The sequence below is a fragment of the Lithobates pipiens genome, unplaced genomic scaffold, assembly GCF_037356315.1.
Source record: "Lithobates pipiens isolate NorthernLeopardFrog02 unplaced genomic scaffold, aLitPip1_a1.2 Scaffold_13, whole genome shotgun sequence".
Classification (NCBI taxonomy): Eukaryota; Metazoa; Chordata; class Amphibia; order Anura; family Ranidae; genus Lithobates; species Lithobates pipiens.
In genome coordinates, this window is record NW_027507718.1 from 110,592,350 (window position 1) to 110,614,293 (window position 21,944).

General features: G+C 37.8%; 1 protein-coding gene across 3 annotated transcripts in view; it reads left to right on the plus strand.

Moving 5' to 3' along the window:
- Positions 1-21,944, plus strand: part of CPLX1 (complexin 1) — a 283,741-nt gene that overhangs the window by 213,882 nt on the left and 47,915 nt on the right. For all 3 annotated transcript variants that reach the window (XM_077475392.1, XM_077475391.1, XM_077475393.1), the window contains one exon: positions 4,606-4,781. In XM_077475392.1, coding sequence (XP_077331518.1) covers positions 4,606-4,781 — 176 coding nt within the window. The remainder of the gene's footprint in view (positions 1-4,605; positions 4,782-21,944) is intronic.

Consider the following 21,944-nt stretch of genomic DNA (forward strand, 5'->3'; position numbering starts at 1 on the left):
CAATTTAAACACAAACATTTCCCTTTGGGATTAAAAAAGTATTGTGAAAAAGGTCAAGCCAAGTTATCGAAAACATTTACTTGATCTAATTTCAGTTGAACAACATACAGTATATGTTTACTGTTTACAGAGTAAGTATGGATCTACTTACTGAGAATTCTATGAAATGTATGTTGTTACATTATTATGTAGTGCTGCTCTATGACGTCTTTATTGATGACAGACCTAAAAAGTGCCCGCAGGTGGCCAAGTCTGTGCGCCGTACGGACCTCATGCTGTATCTCGCTCTCATATAAGCTTATGGTCACTTCAATGACCATAAGCTTATATCAGAATTGTTCAGCAGACTGTGCTGAACTGTTCTATAACTCTGATAAGTGAATTACAACCAGCTGGTCATTAACCCCTAATATGACCACCCCCCACCCATGCCGCTGCTTCCCTGCCCACAGCCACTCCACCTCCAACCAATCCTATTCTTCACCCCCTTCTTCCCTCTCAGCACTGATTATCCCCCTTCATCCACCCGACCCCCCCAAACCTGATCCCCCGCAGCCACCATCATTAATTGGCATCCCTCCTCTGCCACTCCAGGCTTCAGGTGCTGCATGGGGCTTGGGGGTCCAGATTTGTCCTCCAATCACTCAGTTCGCCCCCCGTAAAGTCCCTGCACCCCAATCCATTGCCGCTCTGAGCAACACCCCTCCTTCCCTCCCGCCGCCTGCAACTTCTCCCTGCACTGATCTCAGCGATCTGTGAGGCTGGGGAGCACGGCGTGGGGGACTGTGCGGGTGGGGGTGAAGTTGGGACTTGGGGGAGTTTGGTATACATGTGTTTACCAAACACCCCCCTATAGTACAATGGATATAGGCAGCGATCGCTCCTATATCCACTGACAGCTGATCATTGTAACCGCGAGTGTTACAATGTATCAGACTGTCATTTTATGAATAAATGGAATCTCAATAAAAATTCAATTAATTAATGTAAAGTGCTACAGAGAAAGGGAATATATCCAGTTCCTTTCTTTGTCTCAGAAATAGAGATTTGGGGGTCTGTTTAGACCTGTAATATCTCACCAAAGACACACCCCTCCCCCCAAAAAAAAACAATAACTGTAAAAAAATTTAAAAAGTAAAATTAATAAAACAAAACACAAACATAGTAAGACCCTCCAGGTCCGCCCGCACTCACCCCCCCGGTGATGGTCCCCCCACACTTACTCCTCCATGGAGATGGTCCCCCCCCATGCACTTACCCCTCCATGGTAACAGCCACTGCACTCACCCCACCACAGCTTCCCCAGCTTCTCCTCCCGGCTAACCCAATACGTTCTGATTGCCAAGGAAGAGAAGCCGGGAGACAATAGCAAATATTAATTTGCTATTGTCACAAGTGGGTGGGTTTGGGGTGCAATGCTCTGCACCCCAAGCCCAACTTTTTTCAAGCCAATTAGAGCCTCAGGCTCTAATCATGCGGCTTGAAAAAAAATCATACAAATGCCCCTGCCCCTCTAATGGACTGGCCGCTTCTGATAAGACCCCTTTCACATGGAGTGAAATCTGTCATCAGGTGGATGACAGGTCCGTGTCCCCTCCGCTGATGCAGAGTGGACACGGACACAGCCCGCTATTCTCTATGGGGTGGTCAGATGGAAACGGACCACCTGCCCATTTCCATCTGATCCGATATGCTAGATGGGTGGAGAATAGAATCCCCATCCCTCTATTTTTAGTGGACTTGACTGGATTGGATGCAAGTGGGTGTAAACGGACACATGTTACTTTACATCAGCCTCTCCATAAAGAACAATGGGTGGTCCGATTGGGCCTGCCTGCAAAATGGACAGGCAGACCCGAAAGGGTGAAAGGTACCTAAGGCCTTGTTCACACAGGGCATACACAGCATACCTTTATAGGGATGCACAGGTGTTCTGTGAATCTCTCTGCAGACAGTCCCATTGATGTCATTTGGGATGTAGCACCTGCATGAACAGAGCCGTTGCTTCCAATTTTATATCCATGTAGGTCCGCATGCATGTCCCTGAGCTCACACTGTCTGCGTTCGGGGTCATGTGCCCACACCCACTCCAATGTCAGATTGGGAATAGCAGCTATGCCTGTGCAGCCATTGCATCCCAATTGGCATAAATGAGACTGCCTTACGGGGATGCATGGAGTACCTGTGCATCCTGGGTGCAGGTAAACATAGCCCTCCATGAGAATACACTTTAGTATGCCACACGTGAACGATGGATTACTAGCAATTTAGCAGGAATTTTGTTATGTTGTGCTTATGTACACTTAATATTTTAGTGTGTTTTGATAAACATTTGCGCAAATATCACTCTGCTTTAAAAATCACTAGCATCTTATTTTTATTCTATTGGCCATTTGCTTTCAGAAAATGTATGGTTTGGGGGGTCTTTTATTAGTTCTGAAAGCTTTAAGTGAAAAATGAAAACCTCTAGATTTTTTGGGGAAATTTTTGGGTACGTTCGATTTTCACAATTTTTCAAAAAGGTGCCATTTAAAATGGGCAAATATTTGTTATTTTTTTAAACTCCTTACAGGTTAAGCTTTTATATTTAGTAGGGATTTCATTTTTTTTTGTAAAATTAGCTGTGTTTTTATCTGCTACTAATGGTTTTACTGTATTTTTTGTGAATATATTGGTTTAATAAACATTTGAGCAAATACCACAGAGTATAAAAAATCAGGAGCACCTTATTTTTACTCTAGAGGTCATATGCTTTCAGAAAATATATGGTTTTGGGGATCTTTCACAAAGTCTCAAAGCTGTAAGGGAAAAATTAAAAGCTTCAGATTTTTAAAGAAATTTGGATATTTCCATTCTTACATATGTTCGAATTTCACCAATTTGCAAAAAAGGCACAATGTAAAAATTCCAAATATTTGTTATTTATTAACTCAATACAGGTTAAGCTTTTATATTTAGTAGGAATTTTTCAAAATTGTCTGTGTATTAATCTGCTAATAATGATTTTAGTGGATTTTTAGTAAAAATATTGCTTTGATAAACATTTGCGCAAATATCGTGGGACCTTATAAATCAGTAGCACCTTATTTTCATTCTATTAGTCATGTGCTTTCAGAAAATATATGGTTTGGGGGGTCTTTTACAAACTTTGAAAGCTATCAGTGAAAAATAAAAAAGCAAAGGAAAAATTGCAAAAATGGTCTGGCCACCTGAGGGTAAAATTAGAGCACAGGGCCTGGCAGCGAAAGGGTTAATGATAAGGTTAATGCTAACCTGTACTGCATGGAGGCTTCTCGATTGTATTGCTTCTTTGTAAATAGTAAACACAAAAGGCAAGTTATTAAATGCTGATTTATAAACTTTTTAAAACAGAAAATAAAATACAATCTAGTGAAAAATATCAGGGCAATAAAAATATCATGGCTGTGTATGATTGTAATGATGCTAGTGTTTCTGATCTTTCATGCGGACATTATGAATGATACATGTCAAGAAGCAGTGAGAGTGCAAACCCCGTGAAATATGTTATCTCCAACCAAAAATGCAATTTATTTTAATGGGGTCATCCCACAAATGGCTTTAAACATTTATTTCCTCCCTGCTATATCTCATTTTGAAGGATAGATTTCAAGAAGTAAAGGTTGCAACACTAAACAGAATTGATCTTTTTGACCTGGGGTTTGCAAGCAAATTCTCTCCATCTCCTGTATGGATGTCAGGTGAATTGAATCAATCATAGAGACATTAAAAATTATTGGTATCCTGAAGGCTATAATTTCATATGCCTGATGTAGAATACTGTGGGATTAGACTTGTACGAATATAGAAAAGTCTCTGAGATGATAAAATGCATCTTGGTTAATAATTGTAGAGATAGGAGTTTTTTCCATAGACTTTTGATCTATTTCCTTTACTTGTTTTATTATAACTCTGTGTATTTCTGTTCTAAACTAGCCAAGATATTTACTCAGACCTGATTTATCATAAAGTGCAGTAGCCACCTGCGTAAAAATGCCACTACCAGAACACCACTTTCTCCAGGGCCTCCCCCACGCCTGATGTCTTTCTTGTGCCAAAACTAATATAGAACCATGGGAACATTAAGAATGTACCTTATCATACTAAATGCAGGAAGCTGTAAAGTCTTCCAGTAAATGTGCCAATCAATAACATGCCTCACTTGACATAACATACGCTGTTGAGAGGATTTTGATCTGCATCTGATTTACAGTCGGTGACAGCCACTCCAAAACTAGCTAGGCATACAACATAACAAACAGTTTTCCAGCACACTTGCCAGGGAGCCAGTAACGAAAAATAATTACAGGCAGTCCCAGGGTTACAAACAAGATAGGGTCTGTAGGTTTGTTCTTAAGTTGAATTTGTTTGTAAGTTGGAACAGGTACATTTTTTTTAATTCTTTTTCTTATCATGTAGTGTCCTGTGTGCACACAGCATACCTCTTAATTGACTACCGCACTGTATGTTCTGATTTCTTTATTTACATATGCCATAAACAAATTGTTGCATAGTAGTACATGTGTACGGTATGTTATATCTATTTATATTTGAGCAGGTCCTAAGCATTTTCACTTTATCTTATAGGTGCTACAAAAGACATGGGAAAAATGCTTGGGGGGGATGAAGAGAAAGATCCAGACGCACAAAAAAAAATGGAGGAGCAACAGGAAGCTCTTCGCCAACAAGAAGAGGAAAGGAAAGCAAAATATTCAAAGATGGAGGCTGAGAGAGAAGTAATGAGGCAAGGTATCCGCGATAAGGTGAGCAGCAAATTTTATTATTTTATTAGAATTGATCATCAGGCTACACTTCAGCAGCACCATTACTTCAGTCCCACTTCTCAGGCTCTCCTGAGTCATTCGGGCTTTTGTTACAGCACCTCACTGCATGGGCCCACTCCTGGCCTCTAGACAGAGTTATCCTCACACCTTGGGTTCTCTCTCTCTCTTTCAAAGATTTACGGACTCCCTCCATACCTCCTGGACTCACTAGCCACTTCAGTTTTCTCAATCACCACAGATTCATGCAGTTGTCCAAACTCTCCCAGTCCTGTGGGCAAGGAATCCACCCTACATAATGTGCAGTCTCATGGCAGGAACACACATCCCTCCTGCACATGGTCTGCATGTCTCTGGGTAAGGCCTGGACACAGGATTGAAGTTTCTGTACCTTCCAAATCTCTATGAAGCCTTTAAGCTCCAGGCCTTGATCAGGGAGTACAGAACCTGTAAACATATAGTTTTCTCCACTCACAATAAACATGCCAGAGCCTCACACTCTGCCTTAGTGCAAACTTTGTGTCATTCCTATATCCATTACCTAAACTCACATTGTGGCAGGGTCTAGCACTGTCACAATATATAATTCTGTGTAAAACATGAGCTTATACTTATTAATAATGTAAACTGAAATGCATGTTTTGCACCTCATGAACCGTGGGAGAGGAAGGTCACAGCAGGTGGATTGGCATTCCTAAGCCAGCAAAATTCAAACTGGTTTACCTCCAAGTTTTCTAATGTGAATAGACTAGGATCACTTCTAAAGCCAGCCATAGATTGTTCAAAATTCAGCTGGTTCAGTAGTACCTGGATGAATTTAAATCCATCTATGGGAAGCCTGTCTGTGTTTTTTGTGCGATTACTACCCCTGGCTATAGCCAGCAGCACTAATCATTGTATTCTGACATCTGGGTAAACCTCTCGCTGTGAGAATATAATAGCGCAGCGGAAAGGATTACCCCATCAACATATTCACACCGCACATGAAGGAAAGAAAATGTCTTAATGTATAGCCAGCCCTAATATTCTCTTTATTGCCAGCATTTATGCTTAACAAATGTATCTTTTCCTTATCCTCCTGTATTGAATTTAGTTCAATCCACTTTGCACTTTCTAACTTCCTTTTCATAATTAATTAATAGGCTCATTATTGTATTATCCCAAAATGAATAATATCAATTGTACACAGAGTCTCCTTAGTCTGACTTTTGAAAACTTATTATCCTGCAGCCTATTTTCTAGGTTATCCCTTTTATATCAGTAACTCATTTGCTACTCCACTCAGATGGTCTTTTAAATTTTCTTCTCCATTTGACTGCTTTACATAATTTTCTTTGAATGATGCTAGATCATTATGCAGATTGTCTGGCGATAGCTTTAGGTTTTATCTACCTATGAAATGAGTGTCAGCTAGTCTCTTATCTCTATCTACCTCTTCTATCATTTCTTCTCACTAGAAGAAATACCCAATCTTTAGGATTTTATTTTGCAGCTATTAGAAGGTGCGTACAGGTTGCTTTACTTTGCATGCATATCTGTTTTATATTTTTCAAAAGAATACAAGGGCATTTTTCTAACCTAACATTGGAAAAATGTACATAAATATAACAGTTTACAAATAATTTGGTCCAATTTCACACAAATAATAATTTTATGCTGGAAAAGCATTTACTTCTTTTAAATGTGTGAACTAAGGAATTAAAGCATATATACAGTATGCTGCCTTATGGAAACATTATTATACAGTTAAATGCATACATATCTAAGATTGTATATCTTCTTATATGCATATTTACTATATAAATACAGTGTAGTGCTGTGTTTAGTACAAATAATGACATTATATAACTTGAGGATATCAAAGAATGACAAAAATGCAGCATTCATATCTACATTGTAAGTAAGGTTGAAACAAGACTGAGGTCCATCAGGTACATACTTGTTCTGGGTTAGTGACTTAAAGCTGAACCAAGGCAAACAAATTAATACACAGATGAAATACACATATCATAGCTGATTTATCTGCCAATGGATTTTTATTTCTGTGTAGTCAGTCCTGCCATGCAGCAAAGCCCTGTGTGGCAGAGAAGACCTGATTTTTCTCTTACATGGTGCCTCCCAACCCCAAGAGAAGCAGCGAACTGATATGTTAATCTCTTTGTGTCTTTCTTTGTGCTGCTTCTCCCTCTCTCAAACTGAACTTTGCTGTACAAGAGATTGTAAGTAAAATTCAGGCTGTTGCCAAAGGAAATTAAAGTACACTGCTAGTATTTGGAAAATACCTTTATTGATATAATAATAAATGTGGAGATGCATTTTCATAATTTTTTTATCTGGCTAAAGTTCAGTTTTATGGTTGAATGCTAAATTTGCACCAATGGACATTGACTATTGTCTATAAAGTTAAAGACAGTGTAGGAATGAAAATTATATTTGTAAAGTGCACTGCAGACTTGTATTCTTGGAAAACAATTCAGGGTTGCCAAAATTATTTATTTTTCATTTCAGAGTGATGTGTTTTTGAATAAAGAAAGCTCTTCACTTTTCTGGATTTTGTGCCAATTGGCCACAGAACAACTTTCCTGTAACTGGCACTTATAGCATTTAGGGGCTGCACAAAGGCAGTGTGGATGTGACATCTCTACATTTATATGCGTACAAGCCCTCATTAACAAAGGCACAAATATTCATTTTAAAATCAAACAATACTTAGCATTAAACAAAAACACGTTCAGCATTTCAACTATAGACATACATATAATGTGGATTTTTTTTTCCATTTTCCATTGATTTTTTTTTCCCATTATTTAATGATCAGTCAGCAAAATTCAGTAGAAGAAACCTATTCCAAAGAAACAAAATGGAGAGCTTACACATTGATTTTGCCTATTTGTTTATCTTTTTCTCTTCCCCGAAGGATTGATTAACACTTATTCTGTCCAATACACAGAGGAGTGACTAAGCAACAGAGCAATGATTTAAGCACCTTGTCAGACAGAACAAAAGTTTCATTTTAATACCTGCTCTAAGCTGCTCTCTAGAAAAGATTAGTTTTTGAGAATTTAATTTGTAGTGTATGCAAAGTAGGTGGACTACTAGGAAAATCACAGTCATAGATCCCTGTCGAAGGAAGTGTGATGCTGGGATGCAGCTTCAATTACAGAGCTTTCAATTGCTCCATCTATGTTGTGTGAAGAATAGCATTGTCAAGTGTTTAAATAATAATACAGCTATAAATATATTCATGATATTTCACTAATAGGAATTACAGGAACTGCAGTATACTGTCTTGGCTCTATGTCAGATCCATTATTGATTAATAGAACAGTGAGAGCTATTATTCATGATAGTTTTTTTGCTTATAGTGCTAAATGATTACCGTATGTGGCTCATTTATAAATACTGGAGCATAAGAAAATATGGCATCTTTTATTTGTTATGACACATTTGGAAAATTGTAAATCTGTATGGCTCACTAAGAAAGCACCTATATTTGTCTGTTATTTCTTTTAAATTACCCTTTTATATATATTTATTGTAAAGAGACAGACTCACCTGGTGTTGGGAGCTAAAAAACCTAGTATCAGACAGGGACACCTAGAAACAGTCAAAGCAGGCTTGTCCTGAATGTTTATTAAGCAAGGCAGCAAACAAACACAGGTTTAATGCAGTAGGGCGCTGTACAGCAAGTCTTAAAGTGGAAGTAAACCCATGGATTTAAACAGTTAAAAAAAAAGGCGTGCCAGGAATGCTAACTGCACATTGGCTGTGCTCTCAGCCAAACTATCAAACCATCCAATGGCTGGTGTCATAACGGATCACATATGCAGCACCATAGCAGTTGAAGATTAAACAGAGGCAAAGATGGCAGCTTCCTTGGCTGAAAACAATAGGGGAGTTTACTTCCACTTTAAAGAGGAAGTAAACCCTGATGGGTTTTACTTCCTCTTCTTTTCCCTGCTAAGCAAAAGCATAATGGGCTACTCTGCATCGCATAGTAGCCCATTATGTTACACTTACCTGCAAAGGATGCCGGCTGTGTCTCCTGGCCCCACTGGTGGCCACATCTATCTTCATCCCTCTTCCTTCCGGGGCTGTGAACTCTGGCTCTGTGACTGGCCAGATTTGTGTGTCATGGCATGGGCCCTTTAGAAATGGCATGGGTCTTTAAAAAAAGGCACGATTGTGCCCTTTCTTCAGTGCGCATGCGCCAATGACATTGGTGCAAGCGTATATATGTTAAATATTATATGATTGGCTTACCTGTAGGTAAACGTAGTGTAACTAGAATAACAACCACTTTAAGCATAAAACAAGGAGTCTGCTTGTCTGTACCACTGCTAAACTCAGTTTAGGTCCTGACTAACAGGGTGCCCCCTAATGCATTCCCTAAGCTGTCCACCTAGCAATCCCCAAAGTTCTACAAAGCCTATGGATTCCAGGACCCAGAACAGAACATGTAATTCTGGGAATGTAGAAAGTTTGTTTTTTCATACAGGCAGTCCCCAACTTATGAACACCCAACTTGCGAATGAGTCCTACTTACAAATGGCCTCAATGCCGGCTGCTTGTACCCCACACTGGTCCTGAATATCTATGAGCAGCTATCTTGCCACATTCCACACTGCAGTACTTCATGTACTGCATGGCCAGAAGAGCCCCAGAAGTGCCCAGAACATCCCACATCCCTGCACAGACGGACGCCGTAACATCCCACATTCCTGCACAGACAGAAGTTACACTTACAAGCAGTGTTCCAACTTACAAACAAATTCCACTTATGCACAAACCTAAAGTCCTTAATGTGTTCATAACCCGGGGACTGCCTCCATCAGCCATCAATTCTAGAGCCCCTTATCATGTGTATGTTAGAATCTAAAGTGACACATACACACCATCCAAAATCCTGCCTGCCAGACCCTCACAAAATAATAATTTAGGCTGGGTTCACACCATTGAGAATTGGATGCAGTTACCCGCATCCAATTCACAATAGCAGGAGACTTTGACCAGCTCTCTATAGAGCCAGTTCACATATCTCAGCTGTGGCTCCGATGCAAATTCTGGTGCAGTTCCGGTGAAAATTTGGGCTGAAATCTGACCTGAAACAGTGAACCAGAACACCGGACCCCTGCTGATAGCCGCATGTGACGATGGTGTCCTTCTCAAAGCATGCTGGCAGGGAATAGGTTTTCCTACACATTCTTTGTCAGACTTTGCACACCTTTTGTATTGAAGCACCTTAAATATATTTAGTGGATTTAAACTGGAAGTTCATTTGGTCTTTACCTGTTTTAAAGGCACCTAAATCCTTTTAGAAGCACTAAAGAATGTGGATTCCTTGGTATTTTACTGTATGCCTTCCTTATACTAATATAAATTGCCTAAGATCAGTGGCATTTCTTTCTTTTCACAATCATCCCTCTCCACTACATAAGAGAATGTCTGCTGTTCCAAGTATAACCTTAGATTGCTCTGATCATACATTGAGTGGGAAGCAGAAGACACAATGATGGATACTGCAATTTAATTTCTGTTTTCTGTAATGTACAGAACACTAAGGGAAGCTTAGGAAACATTAGGAATGTACCTGTAGAAAGTGGAGACCAGTGGCCAGAAAGTTCAGGCTACGAAGATCTCTTAGTGAGAAAGAAATTAAGTTGTCCAGATCAGAGTCGGTGTCCTAAATCAGGCAGCAGAGAATTAGCATTGAGGTCACAAGCTGGGGTCAGTGTAGACAACAGAGAATCAGCATTGAGAACACAAGCCAAGATCAGTAACAAGTAGCAATAAAGGTATTAGAGGATAGCAGGTAGGATTATGCATGGAACACAATAACCTGGCAAGGAAACAGAAAGAGCTGGCCAATCACCCTGAGACTCACTATAACTGCAATACAGTTATGCAGAACTATGACAATTCCAATAGTTAAAAGACTGGAGTGGCAAAACAGATAAGTGATGCTTTGGTCCATGAGAGACCAGAGTCAAAGACCCAGCAGACTTAGCTTCTGGAAGGAAGGGTTCACATTAAAGAGGACCGCTATTACATCATGCTTTACATTAAAAAAAAAGGGCACATATTCCCTAACTGAGCCATGGCAAAGATCACATAGGGCTTGATTTACTAAAAGAGTAGAGATTTGGTGACATTGAGCCTGGAGAGAGTCTATTGGCATAAGAGAATCAGCAAAACACAGTCAGGAAGCAGAGGAAAGCCTTTCTCTGTAATGAGCAAATATGGCTTTTCCCTATGTGTATATATATTTACAAATTATAAATAGCAATAAGGTTATTAAGCACTTGCTGCCCAGGTAAATTTTGACATTTCTCACATATCTGTTAAAATCTGCTTCTTTTTTGCTAGAAGTTTACTTCAGAAAAAAAATGGTAATTGTTAAAAAAAAAAAATGTGTCACACTTATAAAACATATATTTTCCGGAAAAATACACTTAAATTAATTTTAGTGCACACAAACATAATACTCATTTTTTATTTGTAAAATATAAAACATGCTGTGATGCCAAGTAAATGGATAGCAAACATGACAAGACTTACACTTTTGAATACCTTTAGAAAGGCAACAAACTATAGGACCTAAAATTTTTATTAGGTAACGTTTTAAAAGCCTTTTCAGGCTGCCAGTTTAGAGTAAAACATGAGCTCTGGCATTAAGATGTATTACTCTCACTCTGATGTTTGCAGCAATACCTCACATGTATGGTGCATTCACCATTTATATATGTGCATGGGATCCACTGTACATGTGCTTGGGGAACAGGGGCACTTTAATTGTATGTGTGCTTGGGGAACAGGGGCACTTTATTTATTTTTTTGTCAATTTTACTACAGTATATATTTAATTGAATTATTTTTTACACTTCCTCCAACCCAGGTCTTGGGCTCCCTGATGGGATGGGAACAGTGGTGGTGGAAACTACAGGCAACTGTAGAGCCACTGAAATAACTTTTACAGGAAAGCCAATGGCTGGTTGAAAATGTTGATACTGGGATCATGGCTGCAATCTATTTCCACAAGAGTCTGTGTTTATACAGCCTACAGGCTGGAAACAGATAAAACACAAATGCATTAATAGGATTATTATCATTAATTCAATCTATTTACATATATGTAATAAAAAAAAAAAATAATAATAAAAAAATATATCTATTCTTTAAGTTGGAGCAGAATCTGTTCCTGGAAAACTTCTGTCTAGCTTAGTGAGTTGGAGACCTTAGCATTCATCTGCTATTATAATCACTTCCCTGACAAAAGAAAAAAAAGACTAGGTTTCTTCAATAAGCCAGTGCTAAAAGCAGCTGCAGTACAAAGTACAGAAATTCATAGCAGCCAATAAAATAAGTAAAAATTGAAGTCTGTTTGCTGTGGGTACTTTACTTTTTCAGCATATCTGACTAAATGATAATATTTTTATATTTCATGAAGCCACCTAATCAGGTTTATTCAGTAAAGTAGTGTAAAATGTAACAGCAAAGTATAAAGTAGAGCAACACATTTTAACTTACAGTAATCTGTTCAGTTAGCGTGTGTATATATATATATATATATATATATATGCCCCATAGCTTTCAAGTCATTGTTACACTTTGTATTCTTTTGTTAAACGTGTCTACTTACCCCAAAATCTCCCTGCAAAAACATTTTCTCCTTCATTTTCATTTTTATTGTGAACCATGAAGAGCCACATCAATCCAGACTAAAGGAGTGATTGCTGTATTTATATTTAGTTGCCATGTGTATACTTTAATGAGTGTACTGTGATCATCAAATGTAGGTTTTATATTATGTTAATTTGTAGCATTTTAACAATGTGTTTTTCTTTGTTCATATTAAGGTATATACTTTTTTTTTGTTTTGTTTCTATTTTAACAAAAAGACAGAAAATACATTAAATCATATTAGTTCTACATCTAGAGAAAATGAGTGTCAAAAAATAAACAATGTATTACCTTATCTAAATGTAAATTGATATTTTGCTGGAACGATTGTTATGTTAATTGAAACATATTTCATTCCTCTGGTTACATGCTGCTTTTAATTTATTTTTGTACAGTACATCATTTGTGTGCACTATCAGCCATTTCGTAAACTTTTGGGTAATAAACATTGTCCATCTTCCTTTAATAGTTCATCCCAATGAAAGCTAATTTAAAGGGATTTATTTAAACTCAACAAAGAGAGAGAGAGAGATAGCAGTTGGTGGGAATGAAACAAAGTCAGGCTGCTTGATGAATGCTCCAATAATAAATTACAAGTTTATGGCTTACTAAAGCAAAATTGAAAACAAATAAAATAAATTAAAAAGAAAATACAAACAAATAGAAAATATAATGATTTATTTGTTCAAAATAGGAATGTAAAAGCATAAATATACAATAATCCAATTTTTTGGTTTATTTGTAAGCTAAAAATGTGATTTGATTTTTAAAGTAGATAGTAACGCTAACTGGAATTACATTAAGCACTGTGTATTATAAACATCTCTCTTTTAAAAAAAAATATATATATATTTTCATCTTTTTTCATTCATCACTGCATCTCAGTGCTACTGATCTACAGCCTCTTTGCAGTCATATCCTTCCATTATGCTCTCCAGTGATGGTCGCATGACATTCTCAGAGTGTGTATTTCCTTAGTAACAATAGTGGACCATGCCTGCCATTCATAGCCTCCATCTAAAAGGCAGGAGTACAATTGGGAAAGTTGTGACCTTATGACATGAAAATTTAAGGATCACCAGGTATAAATTAAATGAATGCTGCCGATTTATAAATATTGAAAATGGCTTCTATAGTACAATAACTTTTTAAAGCATATATCATTTTTAAATAATCAGGTTTACATATACAGTACTTAATGTGTATATGTGTTCCTTTATTCTAAGATAAATGAGGGATTTAAAAACAACCTTTTAATATTTCACTAGAGCACAACATGCCTTAGAAAAGTGAACACACTGGCCTCTTATTCTTATTTACTTCTAAGGTATCATAATGTGCATTAGCTTCTGGGCCTGTGCAGTCCCTTCAAAGCCGTACCCATGCTCTCTTCTTTATAATTTATGAGTCTAGTCAGCATAGATTGTGGGGATTACCCAAGGGTAAAGACTGCATAGTATTTCTATGGGCATTCTCAACTGTAAAGAATGGTGTAAATACATCCCTTCTGAAGGTTTTTAAGGTCTCCCACTCACTCAGCAACACCTCAATGCACATGCTGTTGTGCTACATTTTGTTTTCTAAGTCCTTAATTCTGATAATGTTGGCTTTAGCCATATGAGAGCTAAATGTGATTCTATGGATAGGGGTGCCTATTTGTCCTCAATATCAATAGCTCACTCTGCCCTCCAGTGCAGCAGATCTTTTGAAAACCCTGCCTATGCAGGAAGACTGCTTCTCCTATACCTTCTATTTGGTCTTTAATATTTTGAAGGTGATTGAAATGTATTAGCTGACAGGACCTCTTTCAGGGTATGCTGTTGGTCAAGGATTACAAGGTGTCTTTATCAGCTTGTGTGGGTGTTTATTAATATGTCAGTGGTTGCAGAACCTGTGTCTTATGTGCACATGGATGGCAAGGATGGTCAGCTTCTTGCAGGCCCTCTATTTCCAGACCATCACCAGTCACAGCAGCAGTACTTAATGCAAGCTATACATTGCTGTGATTCATCTCCTTTGAGATTATCTGCACATATTTTTTCAAATATCAGGCCATGGTTGTTGTGTCACCTTTATTTTTTTTAATATCAGAATACATAACCATTTACTTTTCAATAATTTTGCTTTATTTTGTCTTCCACAATGGTGGCAGTTATAACAGTAGTGCACTATTCATTTTACAAAATTACAAACGTTGATCCTGATTTTCATACTCATCCATACTTGTAGTATAACTCTACTACTGAACTGTACATAAATCTAAACCTCTTAAACTAAAGAGCCAATGTCCCACTCATGCATATCAATACGATGGTTTTCCCAGATATACAAACTTGATATAGCCATCAGGAGGAATATCAATATCCATATATACAGTATATGTTTTTATGAATATAACACTAAAGTGATTGCAGTAGGAGAGTTGAGAATCCTTTTCCTGTCTCTGTTTCCATTTCCAACAAAGACCTCCCACTACTCATGTCTCAAGTAGATGACATTTCAAGCAATTAGTTGGCTCAGCTTATTAAAGCCTGTCCAACCATGACCAACCATGAAATATTAGTATTAGGTGAACTGACCTATTAAGAAATAGTATATTTTTTACCTTACACTAATCAAAGAATACACTAAGTAGTAATGTAATGTTTCCATAATACATTCCAGCAATGTTTTCATAATGTATTTTTCGCAAGGCTTTTTTACTTTTAATTTAATTATGCAGAACAAAAAGGAAAACAGTAAGGGTTTTAAGCAGTACATCATTCTTTAAGTAGATCGCTTTTTACTTGCCACATTCCATATACTTTGTTTCTCTCACTACACCCGTGCAATTTTTATTGTCACTTTTTGGCATGCAGCTGTGCTTGGAAAGTAAAGTAGCCACTGGGAGCTAAATAGGATAGTATGCAATGAGTGTAGCAATTGCATCTGTATGGTACAGAGAACAAAACAATGATTGATATAAAAATTGTTTTAAAAATGTGAACATAAATCAGGCCATAAAACATTAGGAAAAATTTAGTTTTCTTTGGATAAATGTAGCTACAGCCTCCTTTATGATTCTCTGTCCTTATATGTAGTGCAACAAGGGACTTTGTATAGATGCATGTGAGATCCAGGATTGGTAGACAATATGTATTAAAACCAATGGATTAATCTGAAGGAAGAAATGTCCTTGAAACTGACATCATTGCCATGGACGAGGCTCCAGTTTTGCCCTAAAGTTGATGATATGCCTTCTACCATTAGGTTCTGGGACTACCTACATAACAAGAGGATTTTCTACACTCAAATAGGCCCAATGACTCTCTTGTTCTCAAACCCTGAAATCTCTCTTGTTATGCATTCCCCTGTGTTTTTGGCATTGTATAGCCACTTGACCTCCAGAACATTTACCCCCCCCCCCATGACCAGGCTATTTTTTGCTATACGACAGTGGTCATCAACCCTGTCCTCAGGGCCCACTAACAGGCCAGGTTTGCAAGATAACTGAAATATATGTGATATAATTTGCTGCTCAGTGATTGCAGTATTCTAGTCTGCATCTCCCCAAGCTAATACATAATACCTGGCCTGTTAGTGGGCCCTGAGGACACGGTTGATGACCACTGCTATACGGCACTGTGTTACTTTAACTGACAATTGCATGGTCATGTAACGCTGTACACAAATTACATTTATGTAATTTTTTTCTACCACAAATAGATCTTTCTTTTGGTGGTATTTGATCACCACTGAGTTTTTTTTTTTTTTCATTTGCACTATAAACGATTTTTAAATGTTTTATGTTTTATAGCAGAAAGATTGCAAAATGATCTAATTTATATATATATATATATATATATATATATATATATATATATATATATATATATATATATATATATATATATATATATATGTATTCTGCTGTATATTTTTGTTAAAAAAACAATAATCATATATTAATTGGTTTGCACAAAAGTTATAGTGTCTACAAACTATGTTATATATACTGGAATTTATTTTTCTTTTTTTATACTAGTTTTGGTGGGATCAGCAACTTATAGTGGGATTGCGATATTGTAGTGGACAATCTGACACTAACTGACACTTTTGACACTTTGTGGGAACCAGTGACACTAATACAGTGATCAGTGATAAAAATATGCACTATCACTGTACTAATAACACTGGATGGGAAGCAGTTAAACATATAGGGTAACCAAGGGGTTAAATGTGTGCCTGCTTTGCAGGGAAACAAAATCCAGCACATCCCTGCTGACAGGATGGAGCTCTGCATTGTTTATGCAGAGCTCCATCATGTGTCTCTCCTCGCCGATCCCTAGGTCCCGGTGTACATCCGTTGGCCGGCAGCCGCTGATCGGCTTCTGCTGTGACTAATCACAGCAGATGCAGCGTGTCCCTTATGCATAAGTGCAGAATCACACACACACACAAATATATATATATATATATATATATATATATATATATATATATATATATATATATATATATATATATATATATATACATACACACATACATGTGAGTCTGTACAGAAGTAGTAGTAAATCTGTTATAGGGTGGTCATGAACTGGATAGATTTGAAAACACTAGACTCTTCCAAACATTAATAGGGAACTTCCCCTCCATCATCCAGCTTTGGTATTTGACAGATCCATTTGGCAGTGGAGATTTTAAATCTCTAATTGTATTCATTCTCTCAATTTGATTTCTCTCATACAGAGGTCACTTACTGGATTTTAGAGTTGCCTTCTACATGAGAAGAAGCCAACCTACATATTTTCAATTTAGTTTTTTCTCCATGGCCATTATCCTCATGCCCCACACCTTTTGTGGGAGAGAGAACTTGGGATGTCTAAGATTGACATAAATCTCTGGTATTGGCACAAAAACCCTCAATATCTGCAATGCACTAGAAATACAACTATACAATTACATCCTGATGTTACAAATGCCCTAGTGATTTATATGTTTTTGATTCAAATAATTCTGATGGATGTTGACAGTGTTTAATTGGTGTTAGCATTATGTCCCATTTGGGACACGTCTTTCAATACTTCCCTTCTGGGAGAAAAATCTTTGGAATCATTTAAATCTATCAAAAAAGATCTTTTACATCATATGCTGTCCGCAACTTACACCAATATGGCACGGCATTGGCGAAACGCAAACACGTCATCCATAGCAAAGTGGGTATGTGAGACGAATGAGATTAAATCTATGGAAAACATTTTGCATAAATCTGAACCATATCCAGCTGCCTGGTTCCACTGGGACTACTTTCGATGCACTGCAGAGTTTTATTTCTATTTATAATTTCCTGGCTAAAAATTTCAGCTGGATCTGGGAAGGTTCTTCTTGGTCCTAGGAGAGTCCAGAAAGGGCAGTGGTCCTCCTTTCTACTGTTTACCCTTCTTTAGGTTTTTCTCAACCTCAGCTATCTTCTACTTCCATGTGTCTTCTGTGTCCTTTTTCCAATATTATGTTTAATGTTTTCTTCCTTATGCTTCTTTCTCTTTTTCTTCTATTTCTCTTCAGTTATTTATTGCAGATATATGTAACTGTGCTAAATACTATCCAAGACGTCATATTTCTTCTGGCATAATGGCCAGTGATAACTCTCTGAACATGTTTATTCATAGACAAGGTGTTATCTTGGAATGGCTATATACAGTAACAATATTTGGATACTCTTACCACTCAGTATATACATAAGAGATAGCTTATTTAATGCAGTGTGTATTTATATCACCAATGTGTCATGACAATTTTGTGTCATCACTCGGATGTATATCTTCAGTCCTTTTTGGGTACTAAACAAAACAATAATAATGGCTTATACATGCAATTTCTGCACCTAATGTTTATACACATGTCAAAAACCTAGAGATTTAATTTGGTTACAACCCTGCATACCAGAACCAGTATATGAATATGCACAGTATATACATAAATTATATATATATATATATATATATATATATATATATATATATAATGCATTATACAAAATGTTTACACAGTATATTATCCTTTTTTTTAATAAATCCTAATTAATGGGTGCATGACAATTATATTGCAAAGTAGCTCAGTACTGCGTGCCTATTCACAACCTGTGCAAATTACTGAATACAATTATGTACAGTATGTACAATAATGTGTGTATAAAAGAAAGGTAACCTAGCTATGTAACTTAAAAGCAGTGGGAAAAATGGGCGGAGCCCAGGCTGCCTGTACTTTATAAATCTAAGGACTGGATGGGCAAAAATATAAATTGTTGACATAAAAAACAGGTACCATATACAGATTTCATCCTCATATTTACCTATTACGTGAAGATCAGCTTTAACCACTTTAGCTTCTCAAACCTGTACATCCCCCTATACACCAGAGCGATCTTTGCTAAGACCTTCTTTATTTAGTAGAACTAAGACCTATGACCTTGTTTATTTAGTAGTACTTTTAATAAATATAAATAATTAATATTATTAATAAATAATATTTAAGGACAAACCATGCCTTCCTTTGGTGATATTGTCTGGTAGAAATGATTGAATTTTTTATGCAATCCATAGACAAAAAATTTAACAAAACAAAAAAAAAGTTTTTTTCTTTTCTTCTTTTTTTCTTATAATTGTTAGTTTAGCAACAATATAGTATTACATACATATTACATATGTATATCGATTGTATACATTTTATTATGAATTTGTCCTGGTTAAAATAACACTAAACTTGTGATTCTGATACTAAGCATTGAAAAGTTATTTACAAATGTAAAAAAATAACCAACAAAATTAATAAAAATAAAAATAGTTTAAATAATAATGGTTAGGAAAAATAGAAAAAAAATGCAGCTAGAAAATAATAGCTAAGAGGAGGAGGAGGAGGAGAAGGGGGCTGCCTAGGAAAAACTAGGTTTAATGAGGGGTTAAAGAGGAACAAATTATATTTAAAAAAAAAAGCAGATTGAAGCTGATCCCTGAGGGGTGCAACTTAGTAGACAAAAAATTACACTCCTTTCTCCATTATCTCCTTTCTGACCAGTGTTAATAAACACTCTATCAGATGGTCTGTTTTTTTTTTGTTTTTTTTACAGCAGCAGTTTGTACAGCTACTCTATTTACACTGCAGCTTTTGGCTATTATTTTGACATCTAGGAATTGTCAGTAAGTACAGGGGGGAGGGGCACACAACAGGACAAGGCGTACTACAAATGTCCTGTGTGCTTAAAGTGATTGCAAAGTTTTGTTATTTTTCCTATAAAAATAACAAACATGTTATACTTATCTGCTCAGTTGCAGTGCATTTGCACAAAGCAGCCCTCCTGTTCAGTGCCCCCACAGCAAGCAGCTTGCTATGGGGGCACCTGGGCTGAGTTATAATTTCTGGTGTCCATCCAGACACAGAGCCCTGACCCAGCCGTGGCCCCTCTCTCCCCTGATTGGCTAGCTGACTTTGATTTACACCAGAAGCCAATAGTGCTGCTGCAGTGTCTCAGGAGGGAGAATCGAGGATGGCTGAGACACTTATGGACATCGCTGGACAGAGAGGGACCTCAAGTAAGTGTTAGGGGGGCTGCTGCACACAGAAGGATAGAATGCATTAACCACTTGCCGCCCGCCCTATTACAAATAGACGGCGGCAAAGTGGTTTGATAATCCTGACCGGACGTCATATGACGTCCTCAGGATTATGAGCCGCTGCTCAGTCAGTCTGACACCCGGCAACTATGATCTCGGTAAAGAGTCTCCGACGGAGACTCTTTACCACGTGATCAGCCGTGTCCAATCACGGCTGATTACAGTGTAAATGGGAAGAGCCGGTGATCTGGTCTGGTCTGTCAGACGCGAGTAGAGGAGAGCCGATCGGCTGCTCCTCTGACAGGGGGGGGGTCTGTGCTGATCGATTATCAGCACAGCCCCCCCGAGGATGCCCACACTGGACCACCAGGGACACCACCAGGGAAAAGGTAATCCTCCCTAGACCACCAGGGATGCCCATGGTCAGCACAATGGATGCCAATCAGTGCCCATAATGGATGCCAATCAGTGCCCACAATGGGCATCACTGATTGGCATGCATTATTGTTTGGCACTGATTGGCATCCATTAGTACAGTATAAGACCAATGCCGCCTATGAGTGCCCACCCGTGCCGCCTATGAGTGCCCACCTGTTATGAGTGCCCACCTGTGCCGCCTATGAGTGCCCACCTGTGCCGCCTATGAGTGCCCACCTGTGCCGCCTATGAGTGCCCACCTGTGCCGCCTATCAGTGCCCACCCATGCCCATCTGTGCCGCCTATCCATGCCCATCTGTGCCGCCTATCCATGCCCATATGTGCCGCCCATCCATGCCAATCCGTGCCAGCTATCAGTGCCAATTTGTGCCACCTATCAGTGTCCATCCATGTCGCCCATCCGTGTCGCCCATCAGTGCCGCCTATCAGTGCCGCCTATCAGTGTCCAGCAATGCCACCTCATCAGTGCCACTTCATTGGTGCCCATCAGTGCCGCCTTATCAGTGCCCATCAGTGTAGCCCCATCAGTGCCCATCAGTGAAGGAGAAAACGTACTTATTTACAAAGTTTTGAAACTGAAACAAAAAAAAACATTTTTTTTTCAAAATTTTCGGTATTTTTTTATTTGTAGCGCAAAAAATAAAAACCGTAGAGGTGATCAAATACCACCAAAAGAAAGCTCTATTTGTGGGAAAAAAATTATAAAAATTTCATTTGGGTACAGTGTAGCATGACCGCGCAATTGTCATTCAAAGTGCGACAGCGCTGAAAGCTCAAAATTGGTCTGGGCAGGAAGGTGTTTAAGTGCCCTGTATTGAAGTGGTTAAGATACAAAAAAAAACTTCTGCCATTACAACCACTTTAAATTAAGTTTTAGTGTTGCAGTGTGAGTGGGGACACTGTATAGTTCAATAAAACTTTAAGTAAGATGGTTCTGTCTGTTTTTCAGTTATTCAGGCCTGTTTATAGCAGAAGATCTGCAGATAATCTGCAATTAATAAGAACTTGCCATTTGCTAGTTGTAAAATGTAAAGTATTTGCAAAGTCAAATTTTTTTTTTTTAAATAACACACACGTTGTACTTACCTGCTCTGTGCAATGGTTTTGTTTTTAAACCGAAAAAGCTAATTTGGAATCATAATTGTTGCATTTGACCATTTTGAATATAATAATTCTGTGAGTAAGGAAAATGCACACATAATTTGTTTAAAGAATTAAAGGGTTAAAGAATTAGAAACATATGACATGACTGTGACATATGATGCACTCGTATATTGTCATGCAAGATCCAGCTGCAGAATTATTGTTGTAAAATGGAAAGGGAAGCACTGAAGCAGACATACCCAGTGTGGCTCTCTCAAGGTCAGAATAATATCAATGAGAAGGAAAAAGATTAATATGGATAATCATTAAGTCCCCTCTATGAAAAGATTTT